Raw genomic sequence first — 21,857 nt, forward strand, 5'->3', positions numbered from 1 at the left:
TAAGTGTTGCACTAGATCTGTGTTTCCTTTTCAAAGCTAGAGGGGAACAAGCTGAAAAACAAAGTAAATTTTGGCATTTCTTGCATGGAACAGCCAAGTAAATGATGGTGTGCATTGGCATCTTTATAATTCTATGAACTTAATCTAGAGTTTGGCTTTGAAAACTCACAGCCCAGTTGTGCAACATGCAGAGCATGACCAAAAAGGTGCCAAGAACCTAAGCCCCTACTCTGAGCACATTCCCACACTGTCAGATCAGACTGTTTTAGCTGCATGGTGGTTACTAATGTCCTGTTTCTTGTGTTTGGTAATAAATACTCCCCTTCCACAAATTGATGATTCTAAAAATTTCCTTAAGTGTTGTGTGTAGTCTCCAACTGGACTTTTTGATATCTTACTACAAATAATTTTAGAAATGTGAAGAACTATCTCAATCACATTGTTACCAGTTATTGCCTTTCAGTGCATTTTTTCTCTTGGATTTTTTTGTCCTTGTATCAGAATATAATTTACACCTCCACATATGGACCAGAAATGGACTGTGGGCTATATTGACGTTGCATCAGCTATTTGAGTATGTTACTTCTGAGTGTATGTAGTACTCTACAGCACAACTCTTTCCTATTTCCTTTAGTTTGTGAGATGTCCCTACATGCTTTGCTAATATTGTTGTTTAAAATAGCCTACTTCAGTTTAACCTAAGCTGGAGGTTTCCATTAATACCAATCCTTGTGTAGTTAGAAGACAATACAGTACTTCTAACTTACTTTTGAAAGCAGCTAAGCTAGATTTGTAGAACTGTTCATTTTATTTTGGTTTTTAACTGAAATTACTAATAATCATTCCTATAGATCTGACACACCCTTTGCTGATTTCAAACCTGACCTGGAGGACATGTTTGATCTGAGACTTGATGTGTATGCTTCAAACTTCCTTCAGGAAGTTACTAAACTAGGACAAATGTATTTATGGTAACTTTGTGCTGTTAGTAACCCAAAAGAATTTTAGATTAAACTATCTCCCGATTTTTTTGCTTTTGCATAGCCATGGTCACAAAAATTAGTGCTAATAAAACTTTCAGGAGGGGCAAGCTAAAAGAGGACAAGATATTAACTGCATTGAGTATCTTGGATTATCTGATACCTAGGCTGCTCTACAAGGTGGGTTTCACTTTAAGTAGGAGGCATGGCTTTATAGTAGTCCTAATCTGGTTCAGAACGCTCCTGTTGCTTATGGAAAGTTAAAGTATGCTTTTCCAGTCACAATGACAAAAATTTAGTCTAGTCCACTGTTGTCTGCATAATCAGCTTCTCATTGGATTTCATTTATTGACATGACCAGTGTTATACTAGATACAATACCCTTTCTGCTAAATGTAACCCTGCTCCTCCCCATTCCTATGTTTTTTGTTACGGTGAATGGAAGTTCTTTACCTTAATGCTCTGAAAGGATTTTTATCAGAAGATTCAATACAGAAGCCATGTTAAAAGTTTTTTCTTTTTATCCCACTTTGTTTAAGCAGAGATCTATGTAAATGTTATCTTTCAAGAAGGAAGTGGAATTAAAGCTGTTCTAGCACCTGCTAATGTCGGCTGCAACCAGACTTCCTGTTTGAGAGGAAATCCTATTTTATTCTTCCTTGTAAATTGAAGACTGCTCAGTTTACCACATAGTAACCTTTTGACTTGTAAACACAGTGTTCCTTTGGTTGGACTGCTGGTAGCTTGTCAAAATGATTCCCCTAGGATGATTATTATAACTCAACCTAAACTATAAACTTTGTTTCCAGTATATGTCATGAACCAGCAGTAACCCTTTCCTACCAAATGAGCATTTCTGGGTATCCTGACAGGGCTAAAACAGCTTTTTAACTGCATTTTTAGAAGAAAATGTTATTGCCCTGTCCATGCTCCTTGAGCACATCACAATTTAAAGAGAAACATTAACCAATTCTGCTTTGCTAATGCATAGTTTTTCAGTTTGTTGCAATCCCTTTAAATAGAAGTTACTAAAACATGCTGTCCAGTTAATCACATTGATGTGCCTCATTTGTCCATAGGTATCTAGTCTTTGGACTAAAACAGACTTTCTGTTGGTAACAATGAGCCAAGCTACAGAAGCTGAAATGTGTGTGGGGAGAATGAACTTAAATATCAAATTGCATTGCCAATATTTCAAACAGGAAATTACATATGCTTTACTATAAGTAGGTATCCTATCACTGAAAACAGCTATACTCTGCAAGTATGTAATTGGTACTATCTAGGAAAAGATGAATTTTTAGTAAACTAGTGTTATCTTATTTCACCATACAACATATTCACATATGAGGATAAAGCTGCTATTATATACACCTTACATATATTCACACTGCTCCAGCCAACTCCCTGTTTATCTGAGCTGGACTTCTCTCTGAGTAAAGAGTTCCTCCTGAAACATGTAAATAACAATTTGTAAATCCTGCCATTTGTATGTAATCACAGTGTAAGTAGGAAGTATCAGAGCAATCTTGAGCACCATAACTGCCACAGTGTAGTTCCAAAAGTTTACGAGTGAGAAATATAAACCATATGAATGCATGAAAAAGAGTGAAAATCCAGAGCTTTAAGCAAGTAGTTTTGTTTAATGATGAATTGTGGTTCTTAAGATATGTTGGCAGCATGTTAGTACTGTCTTCCATTAGTATTAATACAGTCTAGTGAATGAAGATTCCCTATTTGATTTCTCTCTCCCACTCACAAGATGACTACTAGTTCTGTGGTGTGTGTGTTTTATTGCATTGCAAAAGGTTGCTGATACAGTGACACTGACATAACTATGAAAAATATAGCTTGGTTGCTGATACCATTCCTTCACAGAGCATCTGGGGAGTATAGCCATACAATGCAATCAGATTTTTCTAATTAATCTTTCTGGATGTAGTGACTCATACTTAATAGCCAGTTCAACTGACAGTCAATTCAAATTAACTGTCAAATAGAATGGTATTAGAAGGTTTTAGATACTTTCTTTTCTAAAAAAGACCATCTGAGGTAAAGAAGGAATTCTTGCTGGTTTTGGTGGTGGTGATTTAAGATGGTACATTTTGTGCTCTTGGGGCTTTCTCTCTTGAATTCTGTGATATGTTCAGAGTTCCTTCTAACTTAAGTCTCCAACCAGAAGTTAGGGCTGAAGCCTTTGTGTCTGACAACTTGCCTATAGTGTGTGTGGGTAGTTAGGCTAACATAATTCCGATATTGTATGTCTGCATTGTTATTAACCCAAATTGAAGGGAAATATTCCTTGAAATCTGGTAACAAAACATTAAATACTTTAATTGCTTTAACTTTGTCATACCAGAACAGACCCGAAAGAAGTGGGTCTGTCCCATGAAAGCTCATCACCTAATAAATTATTTTGTGGGTCTTTAAAGTGCCACTGGACTGCTTTTTCTTGTTTTGATTTTATATAGACTCGCATGGCTACCTCTCCTGTTACTATGTAACTTTGTGTATTTCTCAAATTTGCCATTACTTTTATTTTGTCTGCTCCAAGTAAAGAGGACACTAGAATAAGCTGCTAAAGAACAGTGGGAACATAACACACTAAATCTGCAGAAAGAGTTCTTAAAATAACTCAGAGAAAATTGACAAGACAGCTGCATCTTTGGTCAACCCCAGCTCTTGAAATAAATGGCTACTCTAGAACAAATTAGGTAATCTGTCACCAGCCATCCTCGCAGAACAAAAGTACAGTGTATGCTGCTTTGTCCCCTAAAAGAAAGTTCAGTCTTCAGTGATAACTTGTGCAATCTATCTTTTTTTGCATTACTACGAGACACAATGTTTTCTAACTGTACAGGTTGGTCCTCTTGTGAAAGACTAGGTATATACATGTGTGTACTGTTTAGAATGTTTTTTGCTACTTTTGTTCCCACTGCGTTATAGTAAAGATGTTTTTTTCTACATCTTTCCTAGTTTGTGGTATACGAGTTGTGAAAGAGAAAATACTACGTCAATATTTTGTTATATTTATCATTCATTATTGAAAACAAGTGGATTGTTCAACATGTAATGCTCTGATTACCTATGCCGCAGATAATTAAGCATGTTTGTTTAACATGTGCATTTGCTACTCTAGGTGTCATTATGGTTGGCAAGGACAGTTCTGTGATGAATGTGTCCGCTACCCTGGTTGTGCACACGGGAGCTGTAAAAAACCGTGGCAGTGTAATTGTGAAACCAACTGGGGTGGTCTGCTGTGTAACAAAGGTAAATAACATTAGTTTACTGGAAAAATAATGGCATTGCCCAACTGGTAACTTATTGTCTTTGGAATGTGCAATTATGTGAGCACATCTTTCATCAAGCCTTTTGTGGCAGATGACTGCTCAGACATAATAAAAAAATGTAAGGCCAAGGGGCTTGGAATGATACATTTTACCTTCTTACTGATACAGTTGTCTCTTGTCCATCCTTTCTTATTCCATAGAGGGCAGTGGGATGACAGGCTTGCTAGTGAGTGATGATTTGAAGTTAAAATGGATTGAGGAGGAGGAGGACATAATGTTGTTCAAGCCAGGGAGGTGTTATGTCTGCCTGTAGTCTTTGACTGTGAACTAAAACAGTAACTTTGGGATTTATGTTACACCTGTCATCTGGCATTTTCTTTTCTGTGTCCAGATTTAAACTACTGTGGAAATCACCACCCATGCTTGAATGGTGGAACCTGTATGAACACGGAACCAGATGAATATCATTGTGCTTGCCCAGATGGTTACTCTGGAAAGAACTGTGAAATTGGTATGCACGACTGCTGCATGTGTTTACTTGACGTGGTTAAGCAATTACAGAAAGGAATGGAAGCTGGATGCTCTGTGTACTGGTCTGCAAAGCTTGCTGGTTTCCTTGTGGTGATGCATGTTCCCCCATCTAATTCAGATATGGAGTGAGGAAGGAATTACTCTATTTAGAGCTGCCTTCCCTTTCCCTTGAGTCATCCCAAGAAGTCCCTTCCAAAAATCCCTGTTTGTCTCCTTTCTGGGAAGTGGGAAGAGGATTTCTCCACCCACCAGCAAATTTAGGTCATTGGAGGGAAGGGTACAGATGTGCTGCTACCAAATTTCTATTGTTTTCCTTCTTAAGCCTGATCCAAACACTACTGAGGCAATAGAAAGTCTTCCATTGATTCAGTCTCCTCTGCAGTCAGGCCCGGGACGTCTCCTTTTTTCTTTATATTGTTCTTGTGCCGCCTTCCCTTGGACCCCACCCAAGCCATTTTAAACTATACACCGTATTTTTGGGAAGTGGGTGAGGGCACACCTTTTTCTACTGTACTCTTTCTCTGTTTTCCACCATTGCACATGTGCATGTACAAACCTGGATCGTCTTAAGGGTGCTACAGGCTTTTGCGAGAGTCGCTGCTCGTCCTGACTCCTACAGTAAAGTACTCTATCCTGGCCAAGATGTGCTCACTATGATCTAAGAAAAGTGGGGAGGGCCCTTGAAATAGTTAATTTAAAATGATTCTTAGAAAACCAAAATTGGCCAGTTAGTTCCCCTGACCCTTGATTTTGAAGAAAGGCAGATGTGGTCTATCATAACTGGGACCTCATTCAGCAGGGTTAAATTATATTTGAAAACTGCTCAGTCTCTACTGTGGAGTACTGAATAGTTGAGACTAATAAAATGTTAATGTCAAAACCACGTCCACCCTAGCAGCTCTGAGCCTGTCCAGTTCACCATGGTGACCACTGATTGTGTCATAGCTATGATACATCCTCCTTTGATCTCTCCTCACTGACTTCTTCACTATTTAAGACTACAGTACTATTGTCAGCTTCTCCTTGAATGTTCTGTCTACGTCTAAACTCGTCCTCACCCATTTTAATTGATGGGCTATCAATCTGCTCGGTGATCTCTTCAGACCTAATTGTAGATCTCTTATTACCAAACAGCATCATTCTGTCAAACCCATTTGAAAACTTCATTCATGCTGACCATTGTTCCACTGCTGACTAACCTCCAGTGTTCACCATTAGAGCTCCCCATTGCCTGTCCAGTATCTGTTCTCAATCGGATGGTAACTTCTTAAGTGTCTCTTCTGGATTATCAAACTCTGGTGTTCCTGTTCATGAATTATCACTGCTGGAAGGGGAACATTGTCTCTTTTCCTCCAGCATTTTTCCTTTTCTCTCCCCTACTTTATACTGAATCTGTAGGTGGTATCTCTGAACATAACTATAATATTATGAAACACATCCCTTTGTCATTTTATTCTTATAGTGCTGTGTGGCCTAGTGGCGCTTTGTAAATAGCGCGTCTTGGCTATAAGTCTTGCTAGCCAAGCTTGGTGCACCAATGTAGATAACGTGGGCAATAATATATTTCTTCACTTTTGTTAGTGTGCTGAAGGAACATGCTGCTCTCTTGAGCTGCCTCTGCACTGCACCTCCCTTCCAGAAGAGGCATGCTAATCAGCAAGAGTGAAAATTCAGATGAGGCTTGGATTACATATCTAGTGCCTCATTTGCATACCCACCATCTTACTTCTGGAAGAGCTTTTTCTGGAAGCCAAAACAGCCATGTAGATGGGGTTCTCTCAGAAGAAAACCCCACTTCTGGAAACATAGCACCCTTATTACTCCAAGGGCAGTGCAGTGTAGATGTGTCCCAAGAGAACAACATTTGAGGAATAAGTGTTCTTCAGAAGGGGGAGTTTTCATCCAAGGGAGCCCCGTCTACATGGTTATTTTGGCTTTCAGAAAAGGCTCTTCTGAAAGGGAGTATGCAAATGAGGTGAGATGTAAATATGCACCTAACTTGAATTTTTTGCTCATTACCATGCTCCTTCTGGAAGAGTGGTGCAGTGGTGGAAATAGCCTCAAAATGCATGTGTGGTTCTTATGCCATGGCTTTATAGCTATAATTTCTACAGATTAAGAACTAGCATACCCATTGATCAAGCAGATTGATTTACTGAGATATTGTAGCCTTAAATCACTTACCTTTTTTTCCCCCCATGTCTGTCTGGTGCTTGGGAAGAATTGAATTAAATATGTGAGCTGGGGAGCTACCTTTCAGTTAAGTCAAAAAGGGGAACAATCCCTGGTAAATGGTAAACACCTAAATCCTCCAGACTCTAACTTGATTTTAAAAAACCATTTCCCTGGTTGTGAGAAACCTTCCAAAAATAACCCAGGGCATTGCTGTCCAGAGTGTGCAGGTAGCTTTACTTTATAGGTTCCAAGCCTGGGGGATGGCACAGTCATCTGTCTGGTTTGACTTCCTCAGTGATCACAGGCCTTTGGACAACCCCAAAATAATTGCCAAGGAACAGCAGCAGAGTGAAATCGCTGTACATGAGACTCTTCTCATTTTAACTATTGCTGTTCATCTTGGGGAAGTTGATAGTGTGAGTATTAGTAGAGGGAGGAACTGGGACAGGTCAGAAGTGACAAGTCAAAAAGCAGAGGCTCTGGAGGGCATGACAGGGAGAAGTGAGTTCTGACTAGAGTGTCCAGCAAAAATAAGCTTGTGCCCTGATTTGAGTTGTTATGGTATAATCATTTTAGTCAGGATGACTTTCTTCTCTCTTTAGCTGAGCATGCTTGTGTATCAAATCCATGTGCCAATGGTGGAAGCTGTCATGAAATTTCATCTGGCTTCAAATGCCATTGTCCACCAGGCTGGAGTGGACCAACATGTGCTGTTGGTACGTACAATTCAATTTGTAGCATATTAGGCTTAATAGATTGTTGTTCACTTTGCCGAATAAGCGTGATACACAACAAAATGGGTAACATACTGTACCAACTGATGTTTTGTTTAATAGCTGTGTATCTGAGATTGCTGTGGCATGTATTTCTATGGCATTGTTTTTCAGTTACTTTAAAAAAACAGGAAGGCATTGAAAGAACAACTAATTTTGCCACTTAGGATTAAGTGTAAGAAAAGTGTAAGGATATATTTGCATTACAGACTCACAGACATACTTCATGAGTGTGAAAAATCTAAACAGCTTATTAATGAGTTATACCAAACTAATTCTCAACATAGCTAGCATTACTCTTCAGGAGAGCTTCTCCAGTCAACATAGCTATGACATATTGTAGAGATGAGCTAACTATGCTGATGGGAGAAGCTCTCCCAGTAGTCTTCATTAAAGTACTAGCTTCACCTAAAGCTGCAGCACTGCGCATGTAGACAAGCCCTAAATTTGTCTTCCTGCTTTGTTGGTATGCTATGCCTGGAGTTTGCACTTAAAAAATAAACCTGTGTTGCAATATATCTTATGAAAGTGTTTCTCTTCAAGTGGCTTAACTCATAATTTTTATGTAAATCACATGCACTCTGTTCTGTACAGGTTGCTCATTAGTGAAGATTTAACTACATCCCCACACAGGAGCACCGCTTAAAAAGCAGAATTTGTCTTGTTGCTGACTTCACAATAGTTTATATCAAAGCCTTTTTAGTTGGGACATGGGGGAGCTAGGTTGTTTGTGGGTCGATACTAGTTTATCTGCCTATGGGAACATTTGGGCTGGTTTGCTGAAGGCAACCTATGACAAACCTAAAGATCTTAAACTGTGCTGGTAGATTTGGTGAGACCTCTGCCCACATAAAGCAAGAAATCTTCCTACAATTTTTGTAATCACAGCATTATTTATAAATTTGTACGCAGCACAGTACAGTGGGAGAGTGCTGTTAAGATGGCATACTTCAGGCCCCAAAGAGACTGTTTTCATTGGAACATAGTATACTCTGTTTTTTTCCCCACTAGCAAAAGTGCATATCAAAAGCTCTGTCGTAATGTTGATGCTCCATATTTCACAAATAGAAATTCCTGAAACTTTCTTCATGTTTAGCTTAAATAAGAGCAAAGATTGAGATATTCTAGGCAGTATGGAGGATTTAGCTTCACTTTGTGTGCCTAACCTGCTGCTCCCTTTTTGTGGGGTGGGAGAAAAACGCAATTCAGACTTTCCAATACCGTCTTATACAGGCTGCTTTTTCATTTAACAGATATTGACGAATGTGAGTCTAATCCTTGTGCTCGTGGAGGGACCTGTATTGATCGTGTTAATGGCTTTGAGTGTATATGTCCACAACAATGGATTGGTGCAACCTGCCAGCTTGGTCAGTAATTGCTTTTTATGTCTCTTGGAGATAATCCACACTTTGCACTTACTCACTGGGTTTTTAATTTTTTAAATAGAGCTAACTTTTATATGTCATCTCTGAACTTAAGACATGGGTCATTCAGTCCAGGTGTCTTGGTTCTTGCTTACTACTTTTGAAAGCAAAACTGGATATTAAAAGCAAACACTAGTGCTTGTGGGCATCTAAACTCTGACCAAGCAGATTCTTAAAGGATACCTGTTGCTTTTCTTTTTCAAAATGCAATAATGGTGATGGTAGCTTCTCCTCAATGGTGGCAGTGGCTGACTTATTTATTTTTTTTAAATAATTATTAGCATGACAGTAAGTAATTACTATTGAAAGTCAGAGCTTTTCCCTAACCCTATCTGAGATTTGTCTAAGGGGAAGATGTTTCTTTTACTTGCATGTGAAAGAATGTAAATTTGATTTACATTGGAAAAACTACAATAGAGACTGTTTTTCATGGCACACAAGTAAAATTCTACAGTTTCTTGTAACTGATTCCTGGATTGCATGGAGGCTTTGCTTGGTGCAAGGGAGGTCTGTTTCTGGGTTTGTTCTTTATTCTCTTCTTTCTTTTATCTTGTTTCACAGATGCTAATGAGTGTGAGGGGAAACCCTGTCTTAATGCTTACTCTTGCAAAAATCTCATTGGTGGATATTACTGTGACTGCATTCCAGGATGGAAAGGAGTGAATTGTCACATCAGTTAGTATTTCTTCTTTTTGTGTGTGTGCATGTGTATTAACTCCCACAAGATTACTTGTGATAGCTCTTTATTACAAGAGCTAGTTGTGGTAGCTAAGTTCTAAATCACTGAAGGGAAAAGAACTTTCAAACCCTTTTTGAATGTCTCAGTAGCTTCCTAATTTTTGGCAATGTAAACTGGGAATGCATATTGAAATGTACAGGAATAAAAACAGTTTATTTCAGCTATGGAATTTGGACTAAAACTGCAGATATACTCACATCAAATACTGAATGCTATAGTTTAAAATACAACCTATGCCAAGGAAAAAATGGAAATTGTGTCAAATAATGAATGTTTTTGACATGATACTTTGGCTTGTTTTCTGATTTGAAACAGGTTTGAGTTTTGACTGCCTTAAAAATCATTCATATTTACCCCTGAGCATCCTGTCAAATCCTTTCCTCAAAATAATTAGTACTGACTCTTATTCTGGACCCTCAAACCTTGAATTCTGCTATAAATTCTTGTATATTTTTCCCATAGATATTAATGACTGTCATGGACAATGTGAACATGGTGGGACTTGTAAGGTAATATGCTTAATATATTTACAAAAAAAGGAGTGGGGGAGAAGTGCCCATTGGGAGAAGAGTTCATTTTTAAAATCTTAAAGCAGAACTCATGAATTAAGCCCTAGTATGTGCGGTGTGTCTACAGATGAGTTAAATGAGGGGAAGTGGGAGGAGACACAAGTGGCTTGCGTATTGCTTAATTCATGAGTTTGATTTATTTATTTTTTTTTTTCATGGAGCCAAAATCTCATCTTCTGCTGTTTGATTTTTACGGATTCTGCCTACTGTATTTGCAAGTCTTGAACGTCTGAGGTATACCTCACATTACAATAAATATTCATTTTTAACCTTTCCCTTTCTTCCCCCTTTGTATAGGATGAAGTGAATGGTTACTATTGCTTATGCCCTCCTGGTTATCTAGGAAAAAACTGTGAGGTAGAAATAAATGAATGTGAAAGCAACCCATGTCAAAATGGAGGACGCTGTGAGGACCTGGTCAATGGATTCCATTGTCTGTGTCAGCAGGGCTTTGCAGGAGCTTTCTGTGAGGTGAGGAAGATGTTAAAATTGCTGTAACAACAGTTTTTTGATGGATCAAATTCTAGAAAGAAATGTATCTCAGGTTTAAATTAGAGCAACTGAAGGCCAGAGCATTACAAATTAATGCAGCTGTTACTTGATACTATGTGTGAATAAGCAAATTTTGTTGTACAGTGAGTGGTATAGTGACTGTAACATTTTAAAGCTCTATTCTGATGCTTGTGACCTGTAAAGCATTGTAAGCATATGTACTGGTAGCACCTCAGTGTCTTAAGATCAGATATTTCTTAAACAAGTCTAAAATTTTGCTCTGAATTTCTTTTTGAAACCTGGGCTCTTTTGATTACACTAAAACCTGTGTGTTCAGGCCTGATCCCACAGAAACTTAAGTCTATTCTTAAACTCATTAGTTGTCCCTTTTGCCTACTTAAAGATAAGTGAGTGGGTAAGTATTTCATAGAAATGTAAGGGGCTGTGAGAAGCCATCAAGTCCCGATGACTGTGCTGAGGCAGAACCAAGTAAACCTAGACCTCTGGGGGGTGGGAACAGGGGAGGGAGGATGTTTTTATTTAACATGCTGGACAAACACCTATGACAAAAGTTCCACAGTATTCCATAGCTTAATTATCCTTATACATAGATTTTTATTTCAACTACCTCACCTAAAACTCCCATTCAAAATAGGCCCCCCACTTCTCAATGCCCACTGAAGGGAAGACCAGGGCAACTGATCAGTTGTCAACTGATCACCATCTTCTCTAATATATTTTAAGATCGTTGTCAGGTCCTTTTTGTTACTCTCCTCTGGACTCTTAATTTGTCCACCTCTTTTTCCTAAGATGTGGCACCCAGAAGTGGACAAGGTACTCCATCTGAGGCATCACCAGTCCTGAGTAGAGTGCAGATCTTAAATCTGAACTTGCACTACAAGTGTGTAGAGATGTTGCTTACAGCACAGTTTGGAATTGTATACAAAACCATTAGTAAGAATTAAAATAACTCAAATATAGCCTTTGTTCCTCTTAACATGCAGTATTTAGTTTTTATTTTCAGCTGTGTGAATGCTCAGAAATCCACGTAAGCATTGGTGTTGCTATAGCAGAGCAACATTCACCAGGGAGGGTAGTTTCAGTGTGAGTTTGCACCAAACTTCTTAATGAAAGATCTCTTATGAAATTAATAGAATGTTGCAAAAGTAATTCCTCTAACCTTTGTGACTACAGTACCAATATCATCTCTGTTTTAGATTAAAAAATGTTGCCAGTAATAGCCATCAACCAGTTCTTAAACTTAGGATCTGATGAAGTAGGTCTGTCCCACGAAAGCTCATCACCAGATAAATAATTTTGTTAGTCTTTAAAGTGCTACATTTCTGCTGCTTTGTTTTGTTGGAGTACAGACTAACATGACTACCTCTGTTATAGTTCTTTAAACAGTTCCATTAACTCAGCACTCACATGGTCCTTTATACAGGGTCTGATCATTTGAATGATCTTCATTTTGGATGGTTTCTAGTACAATGTATAAGTTATCAGACTTGTTCAGTAATAGAGGGAGTTGGCTGACTGCCATGAGTGTTGCAGGAAATCTCTACTGAAGTAGGAGCTACTAACCTGAACTGAGAGGAAAATTTATGCTAATGGAAGGAAACAAATGAATACTTCTGGTAGAACAAGATCTGAGAATCTTTCTCAGAATCTATTCTGAAGGCTTTTTTATCATCTGCTTGAAACGGTCTTTTAAAGAATAGAGCAAAATAGCTTGCTGAAAACTTTCTAATGCAATTACACTTAATGCAGTGAGTTGAACCACAAGTCTAGGATATTTGATCCTTCAACTTTGTTTGCCTTTTATTGCCCATTTTGGGTATAGGTAACTTTTTTTTCCCAGAGTGTTTGTATTAAAGCTGTCAGAATTACAGGAAAATAATGAAAACTTTGCAGTGAATCTCACAATCTTCCCTCCCCCCACCCCCCAGCACAGTATTTTACTTTTCCTAAAGTAAAACAGGTCATTGAATAGAAGTTGATAGAAGAGGTACCATGATAGGATATTTTTTTAGCTTTTGCTTATGATTAGGGGATGTTTTAAGCAAACGTAACAGACACCAGAAGACGGTATATTCGGTCACTTCCTTAAAGGGATGTGTCTGTGCAAAAAAATTACATGCTGTGAGGTTTTTGTCTAAATTTGGCATTTTCATCCTAGGAGTACTGACAGTATTTAATCTTTTAAACCACCTTTCTTAAATATGCCCATTCATGGAGTTTGCAAATAGGATTTTTCTTACTATTAGGGGAGATTGTAGGAGAATTATTCAGCTGTATGAGAATTTTTAATGTTCTGGAAGTACTGTGCCAAGGAGTTGTAGGCATGAGTAGACTGTATGAAAAAGATGCACCATGGTCTAATTCGCAGTCTAATGCTGAGCATGTGAGTGTTCGCAGAGAAATAGTAAAAGAAGAGATCTAAGTACAACACTTACTGAGTTTAAATTCTGTCTTAGTTTATGTATAATTTCTTACACTTTTTGTGTACTATCAACTTGTTGACTAAACTATCATAGAATCCTAGGGCTGGAAGGGACCTCAGGAGGTCTAGTCCAGCCTCCTACTTCAAGCAGGATCAACCCCAACTAAGTCATCCCAGCCAGGACTTCAAAACCTGTAGGGATGGAGAATCCACCACCTCTTTAGGCAACGCATTTGAGTGCTTCACTTCACCCTCCTGGTGAGGTAGTTTTTTCCTAATATCCAACCTATACATCTCCTTCTGTAACTTCAGACCATTCAGACTATCGCGAATAAGTCCTTGTTGACTCTTCAGACTGTTCCTTTATAGCAGTAACAGAACTACTTTGCAGTGGACTTGACTAGAGTAACTTGCAGCCTCCATCCAAGCTGTAGAACAGAGGCCAGGTGCCAAGATTGACATGTGAGCTGATTTTCATGGGCCCACAAGGTGGGAACTCAACCCTGCCCCTTTCCCCAGGCAGCCAGGAGCTTGCTTAAAGCCATGCTGCCTGTAGATTAATAAAAGATCAACTGTTATCAACTACCACCGAAACGGTAAAGTCCTGCATCTTCATTAATGAAGCTCTTGTAAATAGGACTATTAGTGATTTTAAAAGGTATCTCCTGCACCCAGACCATACATAAAAGGTCAGATTTTGGCAATGTGTATTGGAAAGGTTGCTGACCCCTGCTGTATAATGACATGAAAGGTAGATAATTTTGCAAACCATTTGTTTTATATTAATTTCTTAATAAAATAACTGTCTCTATGGACACATTGATAATGCTTCTTACTATGCAGCATTACTATGGGAAATGTTTCTGACAGCTGATTCTCTTTATTACAGATGGATATTGATTTCTGCGAACCTAACCCTTGCCAGAATGGAGCTAAATGCTATGATCTAGGAGGAGATTATTACTGTGCTTGCTCTGATGACTACGATGGGAAGAATTGTTCTCACCTCAAGGACCACTGCAAGAAGAGTTCTTGCAAAGGTATGGGCTATCTTAAGCAGCCATGTGGAATGCAGTGGGAGAAAAATGCAGAGGATTACAGGGTGGCTGTGTGTAGCATGTTTTATTGAAGTGCTGTAGTTAAGCAATGTATGCAGTATAGCTGCAGCTGTGTCAGTCCCAGGTTGACAGAACAAGGTTAGTGAGATCTTTTATTGGACCAACTTCTGTTGCAAGAGAGACAAGCGCTCATGCCCCACAGAGGTAAAGAAGAGCAGTGTGTGGCTCAAAAGCTTGTCTGTCACAAGCAAAAGTTGAACCGTGTCACATACAGGATAGCTTGTAATCTTGTGTGTTACTTGCTGGATCATGCAAGTTAACGTTCTTTGAATCTTGCCATAATCTCAGAATGGGCATACAATGTCTTCCAATAAATTATGAACAAGGTATTTACTATTCTAAGATTAAAAAAGGCACAAATCTTCTCTATATAGATCTAATGGTGTCGAGTGACTGATTTACGTTTTTTTGTTTTTTTTTTTAATTATTAGTAATAGACAGCTGTACAATAGAAGTATTCACAAATACTACACAGGAAGGTATCCGTTTCATTTCATCCAATGTTTGCGGGCCTCATGGACGGTGCATTAGTCAGCCAGGAGGGAATTTTACTTGTGCCTGTGAGAGGGGTTTCACTGGAACATACTGTCATGAAAGTAAGTGGAAATCTGTTCTGTCTTTAAAAGTCGTTTTTGTTTGGTTTTTTTTTTTTTTTAAAATCATTTAAAGGAAAGTTGCATTGAAACTTTCTTTAAAAATTGACAGGTGAGCTCTTCACTTCTAGGTCACTGGTTAAACCTGGGTCATCTTGGTAATGACTGAAAGTCATTATGATTCTGTGTTTAGTTTTCTCTGTAAAGCCAGTTTGTGGTTTTAATCCGTATCTTTGCACCGGGGTTTCTTCATTACAACTGGCAGCCTCATGGGCAACCCCTTTGCAGGAAGTTATGGATTCATTAGAAGAAGAATTTGAACTTTCTTGAGCAGGTTTAGAGGCAAATTGTTGAGGCAGTGTAAGACAGCCTGCCATCCACCACTTAGAATTTTTGGTACAGTGACTTACAGTATTTGCCAGATGACTGAGAATTCCCAGCATCAACTATGAGGCTGACTAGAGCCATGGACAGTTTTCTGAAAACATGGCTGTGCATGACCATTGTATGTAGACACAGAGCACAAGTTTCCAGAGCTGTCAGTCTGACACATACTCTTGTGGACTGAGTGCTTTACAAAGTTTAACCCAGATCCGAAACTGTCTTCTGTATTTAATGTACTGATTTAAAATAGTCCAATTTATAACAAACACTATGACTTTCTCTTCAGATATCAATGACTGTCTTGGAAAACCTTGCAAGAATGGAGGGACTTGCATTGATGAAGTAGATTCATTTAGGTGTTTCTGCCTGAGTGGCTGGGAAGGAGAGCTGTGTGATACAAGTGGGTACAACTAAAAATTTTACAGCTTTTTATAAAGGCATTTCAGAGGCATTTAACTGTGTGGTTAACAATGTAGGCATTGACTTTCTCTGACCATTGTACAAACAATGCATTTCCTGTTCTATTTGTCAAATAGCTTCATAGGAGGCTTTAAGAAAGCATCTTCTGAGGGAATCCATTATTTAAATGTATTTTACACTGACTTTACCGTAGTGCTTTTTGAGAGAGGTTTTCAGTAATTAGCACTCACCATGCTGTTAACTAACACTTTGTAAATAGTTTAGAGGAAACCATATGCTGGTTCTTAGGACATGCTTTCAACACATTTGTTGCCATACCAAAAGCAATCTGATAATCCAGGTGTACCAAAATCCAAACAAATCTGCATACAAATCAGTCTTGTATTATTGATGGAAATCTAGATTAATGGCCTGACTTGGATCACAACTAAATCTTAAGTGCTAAATGTTAGAATGGAATAGCTCTAACAATCTATATTGCAAAGATATTTGTGTTTTTTCCTTTAGCTAAATGCTTAAATAGGGTTCTAAATATTTCTGCTGGTACCTCCAGAAGTACTCTTGGAGTACAAACCAAAATACGCCAGCAAAAGGCTGTCTAGGCTAGTTATTTGATTGAGGTCGGGGAATGTCAAAGGTAACTGCAACAGAGCATGGGCTTTTTTCGCCAGTGGTGCTTGCTCTGGAAATATGCTGCCCGTCACTCTAAGGGGAGCCCCCTGAGCAATTGATTGCTGGGGATTAAATATATATGTTTTTAGTTTAATTTTTGCTAATCAGAATTTGATCCATTGAGTTTGGAATGAAAGCATAAACTGAAATATAACCTAGATTTTAGAATGTACTATCTTCTGCTACCAAGTTCTATCCTATCTGGATTTTTTCCAAGATGGGGAAAATTATCCTCTTGGATGAATGGGGTTTGTTCCCACCACCATGGGCTGCTGACCACAAGGAGGATAATATTTGATTTTAACACTTGCCTGGATTACTGCAAAAGAAAAGAGGGATCTTCAGACAGTGGAGGTGGTATTTTGGTAGAGCACTTCCCTCTGAATTGGAAAACGTTTCTAAATCCCTGAATTTAGGGGCCTACTAGGGTTTTGCAGCTTCCATCTTACAGGTTAGATCTGAAACAAGGGCCTTCTAATGGGTTGGTCGTCTTTGCAAGAGATGTTAGTGTGGTCTCTTGGCCAAATTTCATCTTGGTAATTGTCCTGCTTACAAAAATTGCCCCTATTCAGTTGGGAATAAAAGCATTTTTCTCTTACCGTTCAAAAACTCCAGGTGATATTGGTGGTGTCAGCTGAGGTCTGACTTTATCACTCATCCAAAAAGATGACTAGAGGACCAAGTACTTAGATACTTAACAACACAAAGTGGTCCCTCTGGACCTGGGTGAGGCCCATTGGCAGGACAGTATGGGCCTGACCCAGTGCTTTGTGAAGTCTGGACTCTTTTTTGCCTAATTTCAATGAGCTTTGGATCAAGCCCGTTGTGAGGAAGCTTTCTTTAATGGTGCCCATGCAGTACTGGTTCTGTGGGTAGCAAAAGCTCAGTCTCCAGATTTATCAGTGTAGTAACTTTTTTCCAAAAGCTGTTTTGAATTGGAAGTTTTTTAAAAGGAAAATTTAAATGTCTAAGCCTTCTGTAATTCATGGCTTTTGAATGGTAACAGAGGGAAAGCCATGCTAGTCCTATATATTATCAAAACAAAAAAAAGCAGTCCAGTAGCACTTTGAAGACTAACAAAATAATTTATTAGGTGATGAGCTTTCGTGGGACAGACCCATGTCTTCAGATCATAGCCATACCAGAACAGAGAACCAAAAATAGTAATCAAGCTTGACAAATCAGAAAAACATTATCAGGTGAGCAAATTGGAGAGTAGCTGGGTAGAAGGAGGGGGAGTCAAGAATTAGATTAAGCCAAGTATGCAAAAGAGCCCCTATAATGACCTAAAAAATTCCTATCCCAGTTCAAACCACATATTAATGTGTCAAATTTTGAATATAAAGGAGTTCAGCAGCCTCTTTCCAAGGTGTTGTGAAAATTCACCTTCAGTAAGATGCAGACTTTCTGGTCATTAACAGAATGGCCCACTCCATTAAAGTGGTGGCTGACTGGTTTGTGGATCAGGAGCGTTCTTTATGTCCGTTTTGTGCCCACTAATTCTTTGTCCAATATACAAAGCATCTGGGCATTGTTGGCACATGATGGCATATATGATGTTAGTTGAGGAACATGAGAATGTGCCCATGATTCTGTGAATAACCTGGTTAGGTCCAGTAATGTTATCTCCAGAACAGATGCGTGGGCAAAGTTGGCGCCGGGCTTGGTTGCAAGGAAAAGTTCCGGCACTTGTGTTCCTGCAGTATAGACTCTGGTTGTAGGTGAGAATCCTCATAAGGTTGAGAGGTTTTCTGTAGGAGAGAACAGGCCTGTCACCTAGGGCCTTCTGGAGTGTGGCATCCTGATTAAGGATAGGTTGTAGGTCTCTGATAATGCATTGCAGTGGTTTGAGTTGGGGGCTGTAGGTGATGACCAGTGGTGTTCTGTTCTTGGCTTTTTTGGGCCTATCTTGGAGTAGCTGGTCTCTGGGTATTTGTCTGTCTGGCCCTGCTGACTTTGTTTATTTCTCCTGGTGGGTAATTCAAGTTTATGAATATTTGGTAGAGATCTTGTGGTTTTCAGTATCTGTCTGCAGTGTCGGAATAAATGCAATTGTACCTAAACGGCTTGACTAAAAGCAATGGATCTAGTGTGTTCAGGATGGAAGCTAGAAGCATGTAGGTAAGTGTAGCAATGGGTTGATTTCTGGTAGAGCGTGGTACTGATCAGGCCATCCTTGACTTGTACTGTGATGTCGAGGAAATGTATCTCATGTGAAGTAGTTGAGGCATAAGTTGATGGTGGGGTGCAGATTGTTAAAGTCTCTGGAATTCTTCTAGAGTCTCTATACCATGGGTCCAAATCAACCTTGATTGCTATTTTTGGTTCTCTGTGCCTTTTTAAATAGCGAGGTCTGTTCTGGTATGGCAATGATCTGAAGAAGTGGATCTGTCCCATGAAAGCTCATCACCTATAAATTATTTTGTTAGTCTTTAAAGTGCCACTGGACTGTTGTGTTTTCATGGCTTTTGGTATTTCAACTCTTGATTCTCAAGTCATCTTTTTGGCACACTTTTTGTGCCAATATATGAAGCCTTGACAATACTAACCAGTTCAGTTCTTGTGTCTCTTTTTTTTTTTTTTTGGTGACTTATTTCTTTTTTATAAAGGACAGTAAACCTGACTTTAAGAAAAGAATCTCAACTTTATCCTAGTCTACTGCATTTGTTGAGTACTTGATTTTTTTTTTTTTTTTTTTTATAGATTTTAATGACTGTTCCCCTAATCCATGTCACAATGCAGGCAGGTGTATTGATTTGGTGAATGACTTCTACTGCGAATGTAAAAATGGTTGGAAAGGCAAAACTTGTCATTCACGTAAGTGTTCTTTCTTTTGTACAGAAAAGCTGAACTTGAGTACACTTGCATTCGTTCTCCTGTTAAGTTAGTGGGTGGAGGGGCACATGCAGTTTTCTGAAATGGACATGAGGGCATTTGTAGAGAAATCAGTCATTCATCATCTCCTTTGCCGTCTCCCAGTACAAACCGTTCTAAAAAAAAAAAAAAAAATTGTGCAACATGTTAGGCTGTAAACGAAGAGTGGTGGAAAAAGACTACCTTCCATTTGCCGTGATTTTTATTTATAGTGCCAGAGCAAATGGAACAGTATGCTTTCTTAATGCCATGATATTTGAGTATAAAGTCTGTTCTAAAAATTAGAAATCAAGCTATATCTAAGCATACCGTGCTGTGACAGCTACCAAAAATGTTAGTTAACATCCATTCACTCTTGATGTACTGCTTAGTTTTTGTTTTGTGTCCTCCCAGGTGAATATCAGTGTGATGCCAATACTTGTAGCAATGGAGGAACGTGTTATGATGATGGAGACACCTTTAGATGCTCATGTCCTCCAGAATGGAAAGGAAGCACTTGTAACATAGGTAAACTTTGAACCTTATTCACAGACGTGTGGTACAGTCCAGATTGGGCTATGACAGAGCATTCTAGCTACTCTAATGTGCTCAGTAACTGGGAGGGGCTAGATGAAGGCCAGCCCAGTTTGCCCGTGGCCATAAATTTAATACCTTTTTGTTTCATGTGGGCTCTAAACAGGAATGTTGTCATTTCTAGCCAGCACTCAGAATGTTGACTTCGTTAAAAAAGCATTGCAATTAGTACTGTGACCACTACCCCTTAAGACTTCCAGGAAAAGACACCCACAGTAAAAGTTCATGGGGAGCAACACAAAGAAATTTGCATTGCTCTGTGGGATTGAGGTTTTGGCATGGTGTGGTGGTACCTGTGAGAGAGCAAATGAGATGTCAGTCTCCGTGACTAAAAAGCAGGTTTCCTGAGTAATAAGCTTCCTCAAGGAATAAGAGATCAAAAAATTAGATGAAAACAGCACCGTTTTAGTCACTCTAATCGGCTCAGATTCCAGTGTCCAATCATGGCTTTCATTCATATTTACCATAGTGTGTCCTGACATGTTGCCACAGGAAGAGTATGAGGCTTGGAAGCTAACAAGACTTAAATTGGACACTTTTTGTGCATAAGTAAATATCTAGAATTATAGTCCTAGCAAAATGTTTTGAAAGGTTTATTAAACCTCATGCTTAAGGCAATCTCCGCCTAATAGGTTATGTACACACTGTAGCAATATAGTGACAGAAGTTACTGTCAGAGCTCTTCTGTCAGAACGTCTATCAACAGGTCACATCCACCAACCCACAAACAGATCAAAAAAGCAATCCGCTCTGTTGACAAAGCAGCTTCAGTGCCCAGCTGCTCTTTTTTGACTGGCCGGCCAACTGGAAGCTCAGCAAAGAGGGCTGCCTGGTGAACTGTAGGCCCTGTCTGTCAACAGAAGGCCCATGTAGCATCTACATGTGTCTTTGGTTTTTTTTTTGTTTACTGTCAACAAAGGTGTTCTTCCTCCTTGCAGAGAGGCACAATGTTGTCAGTGAAAGTGTTGTTTTGTTGACAAACTGACAAAATGCATGCATGTGTAGACACTGAGTTTGGTTGATCAAAACTTCTAGTGTAGACATAGCCAATAGGAATCAGGATAAGGCCTAAGACAAGGGACACAATTCTACTACCTACTTCTAGGTTCCTGCTTCTCCCCTCTGTCTCGTATTGGCCAGTGATCAGTTAGACCCTGAGTCTGCTGAATAGCAATTCCTATGTCCCAGTGAATCCAGGGCTCAGTTTGAAATCTAGGCTTTGATGGTTCTTTACATAACCTTTTTTTTTTTTTTTTTTTTTTTTAATCAAAGCTAAAAACAGCAGCTGTATTCCTAACCCTTGCATGAATGGGGGAACGTGTGTTGGCAGTGGTGATTCTTTCTCTTGCATCTGTAAAGAAGGATGGGAAGGACGTACATGCACACAGAGTAAGAATTTACTTTTTTCCTCTAAAATGCTAAGCTTGTTAGGTACAAATCTGTTAAACTTGCTTTGGTTTAGCTAATGTTCATGTGCCTACATGTATGAGTCATTCTGGGTAGCTAAAGGGGACAAAACTTGTCTCATGAACTGAAAGTTTGTGTTTTGTGCCAATTTTTTCCCAACATAAACATTTCATTTCCTCTATACAAATGCTCTCTGAAAGTGTGTGTCCAAAACTTGATAAAGATTTTTGTTTTCTCTCTGCACATTTGCCTATTAAAACTAGCAGCGGGTGGAAAGGGAGACTGAACTATACAACCTGTTGAGAGCGCCAACCATTTCAGCATTTATTTTCCTTGAATATAATATTTCAGTATTTTAGTGACATACCAATATGATGACTCCTTAAGGTGGGGCACAGCT

General features: G+C 38.9%; 1 protein-coding gene across 1 annotated transcript in view; it reads left to right on the top strand.

Annotated features, from left to right (window-relative positions):
• The window catches only part of JAG2 (jagged canonical Notch ligand 2), a 116,499-nt gene that overhangs the window by 74,093 nt on the left and 20,549 nt on the right, over positions 1-21,857 (top strand). The window contains 13 exon segments of the mRNA XM_074996377.1: positions 4,120-4,250; positions 4,662-4,781; positions 7,579-7,692; positions 9,003-9,116; positions 9,735-9,848; positions 10,375-10,421; positions 10,779-10,952; positions 14,306-14,456; positions 14,966-15,130; positions 15,798-15,911; positions 19,307-19,420; positions 19,871-19,984; positions 21,323-21,439. Of these exon segments, the coding sequence (XP_074852478.1) occupies positions 4,120-4,250; positions 4,662-4,781; positions 7,579-7,692; positions 9,003-9,116; positions 9,735-9,848; positions 10,375-10,421; positions 10,779-10,952; positions 14,306-14,456; positions 14,966-15,130; positions 15,798-15,911; positions 19,307-19,420; positions 19,871-19,984; positions 21,323-21,439 (1,589 nt within the window).

This window comes from Carettochelys insculpta, chromosome 6 (genome assembly GCF_033958435.1).
Source record: "Carettochelys insculpta isolate YL-2023 chromosome 6, ASM3395843v1, whole genome shotgun sequence".
In the NCBI taxonomy this organism is placed as follows: Eukaryota; Metazoa; Chordata; order Testudines; family Carettochelyidae; genus Carettochelys; species Carettochelys insculpta.